Genomic DNA, 14,866 nt, shown 5'->3' with positions numbered 1-14,866 from the left:
GCTCCTGGGGAGTAAGCACAAGCCTGCCCATGCTTACCTCGCTCCCAGGGACTAAGCACAAGCCCGCCCGTGCTTACCTAGCTCCCGGAGACCCGGTCCCTCTCGGGAGGGTAACAAAGGAAAGTGTTCGGTGCAGATCAGTGAGTAAGCACAAGCCCGCCTTGTTTCAGTACCTATGCTTAAACCCCATAGATAACAAAAATTCCATCTGAAAATGATCTTGGGAATGGCACAGGCCTGGGCAGCATTTTGTTCCATTGTACATGGGGTGGCCATGAGTTGAGAATGAACTCTCTGGCAATTAACGACTGTAATATTGTAAAGTATTGTAATGAGGTCGTTTATTTTTGATTTAACATCTGTTTGCCACATGGGTGGAATGAAAGACATCTCATTATGAAAAAATATATACTTGCATATGCATACCTTAAAGTGGTGACTATAAGTTATAGATATAGACAAAGATAATGGAACGTTGAAAATAAATGTCATTGAATCCTTCAGCACTGTCTAATCTTCTTGTGTCAATTTGTTGGTTGCTTTGCAGTTTAACTCAACAGCTAAGCAACTGATAGAATGGGATAAGCCTCCTGTTCCAGGGGTGGACTCTGGAGAATGTACCTCAGTGGCAGCCCAGGGCAGCACTGCCCCAAAGCACTCTGACACCAAGAAGAACACCAAAAAGCGGCACTCCTTCACCTCCCTCACCATGGCCAACAAGTCCTCCCAGGCATCCCAGAACCGCCACTCCATGGAGATCAGCCCTCCTGTCCTCATCAGTTCCAGCAACCCCACAGCAGCCGCTAGGATCAGTGAACTTTCTGGCCTTTCCTGCAGTGCCCCTTCTCAGGTATCAAAAAGGCATTTGGGGGGAAAAAAATGCTTGACCACAAAATGATCTACTCATAAAACATTTTGTTCACTAAGCAAAAGAAATACCAAATCATTTGCCATAGACTTGATTCGGACTCCTGGCAACCCCACATGTTAGAAAGCAGAAATGTGCTCCGTCAGGTTTTCAGTGGCTGCTTTTTCAGAAGCAGATCACCAGGCCTTTGTTCTGAGGCACCTCTGGGTGGACTCCAACCTCCAGTCTTTCAGTTAGCGGTCAAGCTTGTTAACTCTTTGTACCAACCAGGGACTCCTCTGGAAAATTGTATATTTCAGCCTTCTGAAGATAGTAGCTTCCCTGAGAAATAAGCCTTTCTTTATTTTACAGGTGGAAAAATGGAGAAGGAAAAGCTAACCTTAATGTATTCACCCAGAACTATTCAGTCATTTGCAAAGGAAAGACCAAAACTTGTAAGAGGAGATAAATAAAAGTTAGTCACTTTCACCAAGTGATCACTCAGTTTTACAGTCCTCCTGACAATGCTGCTTTGGGAGATTTTGCCAGCTAAAATTTTATCTCCGTTTTGTAGCTACCTTCATCTATGTCTCTTACCTTGGTATTTAGCTTCCTAGGCAGAGTCACAGAGAAAGAAGAGAAAAGACATGAAGAGACATTTACATTAGAAATCAGCCTAGCAGTTTTCCAAAGCTCATTAGTTTATCAAGACTTTGGACTGTCTTTAAAAAAATAGCTGCACATTATTCTTGTGTAATAACAATACACATAGTGGTTGGGATCATTTATTCATTTGGCAGATATTTATTGAATGTGTTGTGTTATTAGACCATTCTAGGCACTGTGGATACTCAAGATAAATAAAATACGACCCTCATGGACTTTGCTATGTGAGGCCTTCATTCTGGACTGGAAAATGAGCCTAATTGTGACCCTGCCTAAGTCAGTGGGTTGCTGTAATTATAATTACCATATTTTCCATAAATAATGCACCCACACATGTAATACTTGGAAATGATGAGATTAAAACAGTTCTGGCATAACACGTGTTATCTGCATAAAAAGATGGTATCTAAGTAGATGAAGACCTTCAACCAGAAGGTCAGAGACCCTAGTCCACAGCAGCCTATTAATTGAGAAAAATTTCTTTCAAGTCTCTTATTTTTATAATTCATGCAGACTTTACCTTGTATGCCATAACGTAGCTGCCATTTTTAAATTATAAAAATAAAATTATTTTTCCTAAAAAACAAACAAACACATAGTCCCAGTCCTCAAGAAATTTATAGTTTAAAAAGTGCCAGTTTGGGACCACAAAAGAAAAAAATACTACAGTACAGTTTTTGGTGTTACTTTCTAATTTTATTAAAAATTCTTTTATTTCAGCCTCTATTTGACCCCCTGCTCCTATAGATTCACGTTGCATGTTGTAGATTAAATGTATTCACTTTCTAAGTGGGATTGTGGTTCATTGGTGGTTCATTTTTAGGTGATGGAATCATGAAACTTTTGATGTTATGAGAGAAGTAGGACATACACACACACTCACTATTAGAATGTGAGTGTGATGAGGACAAGAGTCTTTATTTTGTTTACTGATACATCCCAAAAAGCGACGTACAATAAGTACTCAATAAATACTTGTTGAATGACTAAGTCACTTTAAAAACGGATAAAGAGGAGAACCATGGTACTTTATGTGTATCTAATTATACCTCTGTGAAAAGTAGACATGGATTATAAGTCATAGAATTTAGTACTAAGTGAGGTAATTTGAAAAGGTTCAAACCTGAAGTTTTTTAATAACATTCTGAATAAGGGAAAAAATTGAAACATTTTGAATCTGCGTTTTTTATTATATGACCTAGCAGCATTTGCACAATAATGTTTTCTTGAAATAAAAGACAAATAGTGACTACTTAGAATAGGAACAGCTTTAAAAGAACAGATTCTCCTATTGGCAATAGCTGCAAATATAAAAAGAAAGGAAGATAAACTTAGCCTTACATCTTTTGAAGAGAACTCAGCAGTCAGGTGTGAGCATGTCCCTTGTCTGATGCTGCCACCCCAGAGCCGGGAATGAAGACTATAAAAGTAGAACTATTTTTTATTTGGTTTGTGTAGCTTAAGAAACAAAGCTCTTTCTGTATTTCCTTAAAACAGTTTTCCCTTCAACTTTTTTACCCCTCCTCCCATATCCCAACTCACTCTGTTTTCAGTGGTAGCATGTTGCCTCAGGGAGAGGTTATTTCTAGAAGAGGATGGGAGATGTTTGAAATGCTGCCTGGTTTCTCTAGCCTAGGTTTACAGAAAACATTACTGATGAGGGCACTGTGTACATTGGAGGGAACCACAGTCCACAATAAAGCATTGAGTATGTGTAGCACACATGACATGCCAACACTCTCCTAACCATGGAGATCAGTGTATATGGGAAAATGGCTCCTGGGACTGCTTAAAATAGGGTTCTCCTTCTCCCCGGCCCAGCAAAGCCCCTTGCAATAGATTTGATTGAGGCTCATTTCTGAACATCACCAATTATTGGCCCAAATTCTGTTTTCCTTTTTCTTCCTTGTGATCACCTTTACCCTCAACGTGTTTTGGGTTTTTTTGTTTGTTTGTTTTTTTCTTAGTTAGGATTAGGTTCAGTTGCATCTATTAGAAAATCCAACATTAGGGCCTGAAAAAGATTGTGTTGACTTTTCTCCAAATGAAATCTAGATATAGGCAGTTCAGGGCTGGTATGATACCTCCAGGAAGTCATTTGGGCCCCAGCCACCTTCCAGCTCACCACTCCACCACATGGGGAGATCCTTATCCTCTTATTTCTCAATGGCAGTTAGAGCTGAGGCAGCAGGATGGTGAGATAGAAGAAAGGAGCAAAGGGTACTTTGTCATCTTAGAAGTAGCTTCCTGGATAGACGGGGAGAAAAAATGTGGGACAAAATTCAAAAACACAGAAATGACCGGGATTACTGGTTAGATAGAGACTGGTAGAACCCCCGAGACTATGGCCCTGGATTCCCCTTCAGGCCTAGAAATGGGCTCACTTCCCTGGACTGGCTCTCAGCCCAACAGTAGAAAGACCTACCTGCAGTACACCTACCCCAGGGCGATGCACCCACTTACTCTAGGGAGATGCATCCCTTAGATCAATCAGCCATGAGACATCCTTATGAGGGACAGCATTCATATACAGGGGAAACTGGACAGACAGAAATGAATAGATGAGAAGGGAGCAGGGAGGGGGTAATCACAGGGAGGGGAGGGGAAGAGAGTTTTTTATGATTGGAGATGGTAATGGGGCTGTGAAATCAAATGTGCACAAACTATGGAATGCAAATCAAGTTGGCTTTGTAAATTTGCACCCAAAGCACACACATTATCCATGAAGAAAGCAAGAGATCACTAAAAAGACAAGAAAAGAAGAGACCAAAGTGGATGACAGAAGAGACTCTGAACCTTGCCCTTGAGCGGAGAATAGCTAAAGCGAATGGAAGAAACGCAAAGGTAAAAGAGCTGAATAGAAGATTTCAAAAAGCAGCTTGAGTAGACAAAGCCAATTACTATAATGAAATGTGCAAAGACCTGGAGTCTGAAAACCAAAAAGGAAGAACACGCTCAGCATTTCTCAAACTGAAAGAACTGCAGAAAAAATTTAAGCCTCGAGTTGCAATAGTGAGAGATTCTATGGGCAAAATATTGAATGATGCAGGAAACATCAAGAGAAGATGGCAGGAATACACAGAGTCACTGTACCAAAAAGAACTGATCTCTCTTCATCCATTTCAGGAAGTGGCATATGATCTAGAACCAGTGGTAATGAAGGAAGAAGTCAAAGCTGCAATGAAAGAACTGGTGAAGAACAAGGCTCTAGGAATTGATGGCATACCGATTGAGATATTTCAACAAACAGATGCCCCATTGGAGGCACTCACTCAGTTATGCCAAGAGATTTGGAAGACAGCTACCTGGCCAACTGATTGGAAGAGATCCATATTTGTGCCCATTCCAAAGAAAGGTGATCCCACAGAATGTGGAAATTATAGAACAATATCATTAATATCGCATGCAAGTAAGATCTTACTGAAGATAATTCAGAAACGTTTGCAGCACTATATTGACAGAGAACTTCCAGAGGTTCAAGCCAGATTCAGAAGAGGACGTGAAACAAGGGATATCATAGCTGTTGTCAGATGGATCTTGGCTCAAGGCAGGGAATACCAGAAAGATGTTTACTTGTGTTTTATTGACTATGCAAAGGCATTTGATTGCATGGATCATGAAAAATTATGGATAACATTGAGAAGAATGGGAATTCCCGAGCACTTGATTGTACTCATGAGGAATCTGTACCTTGACCAGGAGGCTGTCGTTCGAACAGAACAAGGGGACACTACATGGTTTAAAATCAAGAAGGGAGTGCGTCAGGGTTGTATCCTTTCTCCACGCTTACTCAATCTATATGCTGAGCAAATAATCCGAGAAGCTGGACTGTATGAAGAAAAACGTGGTATCAGGATTGGAGGAAGAATCATTAACAACCTGAGATATGCAGACGATACAACTTTGCTTGCTGAAAGTGAGGATGACTTAAGGCACCTACTGATGAAGGTTGAAGAATACAGTCTGCAGTATGGATTACGTCTCAATATAAAGAAAACAAAAATCCTCACAACTGGACCAATGAGCAGCATCACAATAAATGGAGAGAAGATTGAGGTTGTCAAGGAATTCACGTTGCTTGGTTCTATAATCGATGCCAATGGAAGCAGCAGTCAGGACATTAGACGATGTGTAGCATTGGGAAAGTCAACTGCGAAGGAACTGTTTCAAGTGCTGAGGAGCAAGGATATCTCATTGAGGACTAAGGTGTGCCTGACGCAAGCCATGATCATTCCAATCACCTGGTATGCATGTGAGAGCTGGACAATGAATAAGGAAGACCGAAGAAGAGTTGATGCTTTTGAGTTGTGGTGCTGGCGAAGAATGCTGAAAGTACCATGGACTGCTAAAAGAACTAACAGATCTGTCCTGGAGGAAGTGCAGCCAGAATGCTCCTTGGAAGCAAGAATGGCCAGACTTCGTCTCACCTATTTTGGTCATGTTGTCATAAGGGACCATTCCCTGGAGAAGGATGTCATGCTTGGTAGGGTGGAGGGTCGACGAAAGAGGGGGAGGCCTTCAACGAGATGAATTGATACAGTGGATGCAATGATGAGCTCAAGTATAGCAGGGATTGTGGGGCTGGCGCGGGATTGGGCATTGTTTCGTTCTGCTGTGCATGGGGTTCGCTATGAGTCGGAAACGACGGCACTTAACAACAGCAACAACAAAAAAGTGCACACACAAAAAAGTAGTTTTCTGGAAGCTATCACACAGCATTTCTACTCACATGGCTGGTCATGTGACAAGCTGGAACCAGAGGTCTCTGCTACTAAGGTAGATGGGAAGAGTGATAGGACAGACTAACAATCTTTGCCAAATCTCTCTCGTTCTTTTCGGGGGGTTGTTTACCCTTCCCCCTCTGTCTTGAGCCAGTTATCCAACTTCTTCAGAAATCCTCTGTGTTCTACACTACTGTGTTTCTGGCTTGCCATCAGCTGCCCCTGCTGTTCTAAAAGCCTCATTTCTTTCTTGTTCTGGGTTAGAGCTTTAAATCTACCTTAAACACCATGGATCTGAAACTCAGAGACTGAATTACTTGCCCAAGTGTGGTTCTTAAGTGTGATTCAAGCCCTGGTCCATCTGACTTTGAAGACTACAATCCTGGTTAAATTCTAATTTGTAATAGTATTTTTTTATTATTATTAAAACAAGCAAAAAAAAAATATATTATTATCAAGAAGTAATGCTGTTACATGTAGAACTTAACTTCCACGAGCTTTGTAGACTATCTTGAGGCCTAAATCTGTGATAGAAATGAGTTCATCCTATCAATAATTACAGTGATAAAACTAGATGTTTATATGTATTACATACATCTAGTGAGGTTATGAGGCATCTGGAGTACCACCACTTGTTTAGAGCCCTGAGGCTGTCATTTTACTATGTTCTAGATTCACTGTCCAGGTAAGGGGTGTATAACTAAAATATGGGACACTTGTTAGCTGACTCCCATAGGTAAGACTTCTTCACTTTGTTGTTATGTGCCGTCGAGTTGGAACTGACTCATAGCGACCCCTCCTTGGGTTTCTGAGGCAGTATCACTACGGAAGTAGATTGCCCTTCCTTCTGAGGAGTGGCTGGTCACTTTTGTATTCTATTAATTGCCATTGGCACTTACTTTTAATATTTCAGAGAAGGGCATGTTTTCTCTGGGCTTGCTTGCTGTTGTATTTAGTGACTCTTGAGTGACAGCTGCTTTCAGATACATAAACTGGAAGGTTACTTACTTATAAGCCGAGCTAACCAGGTGAGTCACCACAACAGATGTGCACAGATATCCATGATTGTCATCTGCTAAAACACATGGTGGTACAAGCAACATTTCATTTACTCTTTTAACCATACCTGATATTTTTTTACTTCTGCCAGCTGGAGGGGTGATTAATAATATTAAGTATTTTTGTGGCATTTTGGTATTGCCAGTAGCCTTTGGAACTAAGAAAGCCCACCTACTCACTTTCATTGTGCTCCCCAACTCACCCACCTCTTTGTAGTCCTTCAATGTAGAGGAGAAGACCCATCTAAGTAGCAGTTCCATGAGAAAAGGATGACCATAATAGAAGCTCAGGTCCCTAGTTAGGATATTTCTTCTAGATATGCCCCACCTTGACCAGTTGATTTCTAGTTCTGATTTCCTGCTTTGGTCATTTAGGTAGTTAAAGTTGTATGCCATCTTGGCTAGGTCATGATTTTGAGTGGCTTGACAGCTAGATGCAGTTATTCCCCATGATGAGATTGGACCTGGTGTTATCACTTCCATGGTAGAACCTGCTGTGAGCAGTTAATCAGTTGAAGGAGAGTTCCCTTCTAGATGTGGCCTGCTTCCAATGGATATATAGAAAAGATTCTGCATTTAGTTCAGTCTTCATCTCCAGTTACTGGATTTGAATCAGTAGTCTGCCGTGTTTTCTGCCAATCTTGGGATTGTTGCCTTCTCAGTCTGTGAACCTACAATCTGCCATTTTACCTGACAGTCTTGGACTCATCAGCCTCACCAGCCAGCAGCTGTGTGAGTCAGCAGAAGCCTCCAGCTTGTTCCAGTGGTCTTGGAAGGCAAAGCTGAAGTCTAAGGTTGAGGGGCCTCCATGCAGCCCCTAGAACTGGCACTCTGAACTTGGACTTCGAGCCTAGTCTTCTAAAGCTGACATTCTGAATTTGGATTTCTAGCTTCCCAAACTGTAAGATAGTAAGTTTCTGTTTGTTGAAACCATGTGCTTGTGGTATTTCTCTTATTGCAGCACTAGAGAACTAAGACAGTCATTCTTTGATGGCTTCTGTCTCCTTTTTTCTCCAGTGCTAGGAATGGCCCCAGGTTAAACTAGTGGTTCCCTCCCATGCTCCTGATGGCAAAAACCTTAGCCTGTGGTCCATCTCCTCACCAGGGTACCAATATATGAAGTGACTTATCCAAGACCATGAGCTGGTTAGTTTTCCTACGTGTTGCTATGATCCTGAATAGGTTTTAGCAGAGCTTCCAGACTAAGATGGACTAGGAAGAAAGACATGGCAATCTCTTTTCAAAATCAGCCAAGGTAAATCCTATGGATCACAAAGGTCTTATCTGCATCCAGTCATGGGGATGGCACAGGACCAAGCAGCATTTTATTTCCTTGTGCTTGGGGTCGCCATGAGTCAGGCCCAACTTGTCATCAGCTAATAAAGCAAAAATATCCTGACTTCCAGTCTGGGACCCTTCTCCACTGTTACGAGTTCCCTTATTAGAGACACATCTGTCAATATGAAATTGTTCTCAGATATTTGTAGGGTTAGGTCCAGGAAGCTGTATTTTGGTACATTTTTTCCTGTATGTTCCTTGGTAATTATGCCCACCCTGAGTTGAACTTCACTGTATCTTCTAAGAAAGCCTACTTCTTTTTGTGTGCTGCCAACTTGCAGTTGTCCTTGGAAGTGTACATATAGAAATAGACCCATTGAATAAAAAAACTAAAGGCTATTGAGTTTTATTCTAAAATGAAAACCAGTGCTTCCCATTAGAAATTGATTGGAAATACACTGGCTCACAGGAGAAACAGAAATGAGGCTTTAATGAGAAAAGTTAGTGTCTTCCCTTGGATTTACTTAGGTTCAATCAATATATAGATCAAAAGATACATATGTATTTTTAATAGGTGTGGATTCCACATATGTTGTTGTTGTTAGGTGCCGTCGAGTTGTTTCTGACTCATAGCGACCCCATGTACAGCAGAACAAAACACTGCCCGATCCTTCGCCAGCTCCATGATCGCTGCTGTGCTTGAGCCAATCATCGCAGCCACTGTGTGAATCCATCTCGTTGAAGGCTTCCCCCTCTTTCGTCGACCCTCCACCCTACCAAGCATGACATCCTTCTCCAGGGAATGGTCCCTTCTGACATCATGACCAAAATAGGCAAGATGAAGTCTGGCCATTCTCGCTTCCAAGAAACATTTCAGGTGCACTTCCTCCAGGACAGGTCTGTTAGTTCTTTTAGCAGTCCATGGTACTTTCAGCATTCTTTGCCAGCACCACAGCTCAAAAGCATCAACTCTTCTTTACTCTTCCTTATTTATTGTCCAGCTCTCACATGCATACGAGGCAATTGAAAATATCATGGCTTGTGTCAGGCGCACCTTAGTCCTCAAGGAGACATCCTTGCTCCTCAGCACTTGAAACAGTTCCTTCTTGGTTGACTTTGCCAATGCTGCACGTCGTCTTATGTCCTGACTGCTGCTTCCATTGGCATTGATTGTAGAACCAAGCAACGTGAATTCTTTGACAACCTCAATCTTCTCTCCATTTATTGTGATGCTGCTCATTGGTCCAGTTGTGAGGATTTCTGTTTTCTTTATATTGAGACGTAATCCATACTGCAGACTGTATTCTTCAGCCTTCATCAGTAAGTGCCTCAAGTCATCCTCACTTTCAGCAAGCAAAGTTGTATCATCTGCATATCTCAGGTTGTTAATGATTCTTCCTCCAATCCTGATACCACGTTTTTCTTCATATAGTCCAGCTTCTCAGATTATTTGCTCAGCATATAGATTGAATAAGTGTGGGAAAAGGATACAACCCTGACACACTCCCTTCCTGATTTTAAACTATGTAGTGCCCCCTTATTCTGTTCAAATGACAGCCTCCTGGTCAAGGTACATGTTCCTCATGAGTACAATCAAGTGTTCAGGAATTCCCATTCTTCTCAATGTTATCCATAATTTGTCATGATCCACACAATCAAATGCCTTTGCATAGTCAATAAAACACAAGTAAACATCTTTCTGGTATTCTTTGCCTTGAACCAAGATCCATCTGACAACAGCTATGATATCCCTTGTTCTATGTCCTCTTCTGAATCCAGCTTGCTTGCACCTCTGGAAGTTCTCTGTCAATATACTGCTGCAAAAGTTTTTGAATTATCTTCAGTAAGATCTTACTTGTGTGCAATATTAATGATATTGTTCTATAATTTCTACATTCTGTGGGATCACCTTTCTTTGGAATGGATACAAATATGGATCTCTTCCAGTCAGTTGGCCGGGTAGCTGTCTTCCAAATCTCTTGGCCTAACCAAGTGAGTGCCTCCAATGGAGCATCCATTTGTTGAAATATTTCAATGGATATTCTGTCAATTCCTGGAGCCTTGTTCTTCGCCAGTTCTTTCATTGCAGCTTTGACTTCCTCCTTCAGTACCATTGGTTCTAGATCATATGCCACTTCCTGAAATGGATGAAGATCGACCAGTTCTTTTGGTACAGTGACTCTGTGTGTTCCTGCCATCTTCTCTTGATGTTTCCTGCATCATTCAATATTTTGCCCATAGAATCTCTCAATATTGCAACTCGAGGCTTAAATTTTTTCTTCAATTCTTTCAGCTTGAGAAATGCCAAGCGTGTTCTTCCCTTTTGGTTTTCTAACTCCAGGTCTTTGCACATTTCATTATAGTAATTGGTTTTGTCTGCTCGAGCTGCTCTTTGAAATATTCTGTTCAGCTCCTTTATCTTGTCATTTCTTCCATCTGCTTTAGCTACTCTCTGCTCAAGGGCAAATTTCAGAGTCTCTTCTTCATCCACTTTGGTCGTCTCTTCTTTTCCACATATAGCACAATATTTATTTGTGAAAGTGAACTGTATGGTGTGATACTGGTTATCTTCAGCTTTGGTAGAGCCTAGCCAGTGAGAAACTAGAATTTTCCTTTAGTCTCTCTGGGAACTGATCTCTGAGCTTGTCTTTGTCCTGATAATCATTTCTTGACTTACAGGGATTGTGGAAACTATGCTTGGAATCAAGTTTTTATTACAAAAATCCTAGCATTTTTTGGTGTCTCATTGTTTCCTTGGGAAGAAAAGTACCAGCCAACTACACACCTTCAATAGTGGAGGAGAAAAACACCCCACATGTAGGAACAGGGAGCTCTGGTGGTGTAGTGGTTAAGGCATTTGGGGCTGGTAACCAAAGGTCGATGATTCGAAGCCACAAGCAGCTCTGTGGAAGAAAGATGAGGCTTCCAGAAAGATTCACAGCCTTGAAAACCCAGTGGGGGTTGCTATGAGTCACAATCAGGTTGATGGCAGTGAGCTTTGAATTATACCACTGCATTCTGCAGTTAGACATGATATGCAACTTGAGTGAAATTGATTGAGTAACTGAGCATAGGCAGTGAAATGACCTGAATAACTCAATTTCTTTCTAGTAAATTAATCTTGGGTTGTATCACAGATAAGACACCTTTGAAAACAGTTAATTTGACTTGACATTGTTCCTTTAAAGGGTTTATAAATAATTGCCTGCTATATGCATGTCTAGGCAGCTGCATTTTATTTATGTGTCCCCACTGAAAGGTAGAGTTAATGAAAAATGATCCTGAAAATAGCAAAATACTTGAATTTAATGCAGATTTTATATATTGATAGACAGCTGAGTGTTCAGCCACAACCACCTTCACAGGATCTTCAGGGAAATTGTTAGCAGGCTAGTTGAAATCGAGGTTAACCATCTGAGAGGTCAGTTTGGTTTGCAGTAGCATCCAGAATGAGTCAGCATGTTTCTGGGAAAGCCAACAGCAGTCAAATTCTGTACATTAAAAACTCTGTTGTGGCCAGTATTTATCATAAGACTCTCAAGAATCTTGCAAAATTTGAAATGCCTGATACAAATTAAGCAATCAGTAAATTTGAGCTGGAGTCCCTGGGTGGTGTAAGCGAATAACTTCCTTGCCGCTAACCAAAAGGTTGGAGGTGCAAGTCCACCCAGAAGCACCTTGGATGAAAGGCCAGGTGATCAACTTCCAAAAACAACAATGACTGAAAACCATAGGGAGCATATTTTTACTCTGATACACATGGCATTGCTGTGAGCTGGGATTGACTCAACAGCAACTGGTTTAAATTTGGGATGAATAAACTGAAAGAGATTCTGTCTTCCCAAAATAGTAGAAGGTAGACTTTTCTTTCTTTTTTTTTTTAAGAAAAAAATCATGACTTATCTTTCTGAGTATAATCTGTTGTATTAAATATAGTCTATTTAATAACTTTTTTCCTTTTGTCTTGGTAGGTTCATATAAGCACCACTGGGTTAATTGTGACCCCACCTCCAAGCAGCCCAGTGACAACTGGCCCTACATTTACTTTCCCATCAGATGTTCCCTACCAGGCTGCCCTCGGAGTGAGTATTAGTTTTCTCATCTTTATTTCTCTGTTAGGCTTTACTCATATGAATCTGGCATATTCCACTTGCCAACACCTGCAGTTTATTGTTGATACTTGCTATGTGGGGTGAATCTCTGTCTTTCATCTATTATCATTGTTAATCTTATAAAAAAATTAGAAAGTCTCTTGCCTGCAGCCAGCAAAATTTTTTAACAGAATATTCAGTGGCCAGAAGCTATTAGAAGAGCTCTGAAAAATATTTATAATTTTCATTAAAGTTTAACCTGATTTTCTAAAGGGTTAATTTTTAAATCCTTTGAGTTCCTGGATCTTGATTATTTCTTAAAAAAACACATGTACAGAAATACTGAGGAAACTGGAGTCCCAAGAGGCTAAATTGTTTGCTTTGAGTCACGAGGTAACTTGACACCAAATCTTTACATTCAGGATTCATCCTGTAAGTGCTTGTTTTGTGTTGATATACCCCACAGCTGTGGCTGCCCAGGTATACCTGCAGCTTTGGAAGGCTCCCTCACATTATTGTACTGATTTTCCTTCTGAAACATAACATCTTACAGATAGAGTACTAAACACTAATTGCTTCAAAACATCCTAAAGGAGAAATTAATAAAGGGTATTAGGACATCCAAGGGAGATAAATACAAAGAAGAAGAACACTACGGAGAGAAAATTAAAAGGGAAGAAACAAACAAATGCAACCCTGGATAGTAGAAACATAATACCATTATTTGAGTCCCTTTATAAAATTGTAGGAAATAAAACTGCAAGGAACCACAGTTGTAAGACATCTCTCATCCAAGCCAATGTCTTGGCTTATGCTGTTGGACTATTTCTCCTAGTGCTGACTTGAGTGCAGGACTTCAGACCAGTTCAGTCTGGTTCAACCCACTGCTGAGAATTTGCATTTCCACACCAGATACACCGAATCAGAATCTATAGTTTAACAAAATTCCTAGGTGATTCTTACAGATTTTTATAGCTCTTGTTAAAATGTAGATTCTGATTCAGTATATCTGGAGTAGAAATGTAAATTCTCAGCAGGGGGTTGAACTTGAAAGAACTAGTTCAAAGCCATGGTTGAATAAGGATAAAGCCAAAAACCCTCTGCCATCGAGTCAATTCTGATTCAGCAACCCCTATTGGGTTTCCAAGGTGGTAAATCTTTACGGAAGCAGATTGCCCAGTCTTGCTTCCATGGAGTGGCTGGTGGGTTTGAACCACCAGCGTTCTGGTTAGCAGATGCCTTAGGCACTGTGCTACCAGAGTTCCTTTGAATTAGGATAGAAAAAAAATCATTAAATCAGATAACCTAGCACCTGCACCAAATGCTGTGCCCCACCTCACCTTTGTACATTGCTTTGCAGACTATTACTGGGTTATGATGTCCTCCACCACCCAAATGGCAGTTTGTCTATTGTGGCGGCTTGTATGTTGCTAATGGTAGAAGCTACTGATGTATTTCAAATACCAACAGGGTCACCCATGGTGAACATAGTTTCAACAGAGCATCCAAACTAAGACAGACTAGGAATAAAAGCCTGGTTATCTGCTTCCAAAAATTAGCCAAGGAAAACCCTGTGGATCACAGTACAGTATTTTCTGATACAATGCTGGAATATGCTCCAAGTTAGAAGACACTCAAAATACACAGTGGCTACAACAATGAACTTGAGCATACCAATTGTCATGAAGATAATGCAGAATCAGGCAATGTTCCCTTCTGTTGTGCCATGAGCTCATCCTGAGTTGAAGTTGACTTAAAGGCAGCAATAACAATATGATGCTCTCAGAGAAAACACATGTCACCCAATGATGGAGGCACAGACTTGAGAGCTAAAGCCTGGCTTAGCCACTTATTTGATATGTGGTCATGGAAAAGTTATTCAGCCTCAGAGTCCCTACCTATAAAAAAGGCTAATCGTTCCTACTTCAGAGAGTTAGCACCATGCCTATAACATAGTAAAAAAGATTATTATTGATCTCATTATTGGTGTCTATTAAGAATTGTAGGAGCTCTAGTGGCACTCTGGTGTTTAAGACAGTAGGCTGCTAACCAAAAGGTTGGCAGTTTGAACCTACCAGCCATTGTGGGCTAAACCTACCAGCCATTGTACAGGAGAAGGAGGCAGTCAGCTTCTGTAAAGATGTTCTACTCAGTCTTTTTTTTTTAATTTTATTTTATTTACTGTGATTTAAGTGAAGATTTATT

General features: G+C 40.8%; 1 protein-coding gene across 1 annotated transcript in view; it reads left to right on the top strand.

Moving 5' to 3' along the window:
* Positions 1-14,866, top strand: part of SH3RF1 (SH3 domain containing ring finger 1) — a 255,796-nt gene that overhangs the window by 194,479 nt on the left and 46,451 nt on the right. Inside the window, exons 4-5 of the mRNA XM_007952897.2 lie at positions 548-850; positions 12,542-12,652. Coding sequence (XP_007951088.1) covers positions 548-850; positions 12,542-12,652 — 414 coding nt within the window. The remainder of the gene's footprint in view (positions 1-547; positions 851-12,541; positions 12,653-14,866) is intronic.

This window comes from Orycteropus afer, unplaced genomic scaffold, assembly GCF_000298275.1.
Source record: "Orycteropus afer afer isolate SDZICR_OR568_19922 unplaced genomic scaffold, OryAfe1.0 scaffold00364, whole genome shotgun sequence".
NCBI lineage: Eukaryota > Metazoa > Chordata > Mammalia > Tubulidentata > Orycteropodidae > Orycteropus > Orycteropus afer.
The sequence above is the reverse complement of the archived record's forward strand: the minus strand, read 5'-3'. Positions and strand labels throughout refer to the sequence as shown.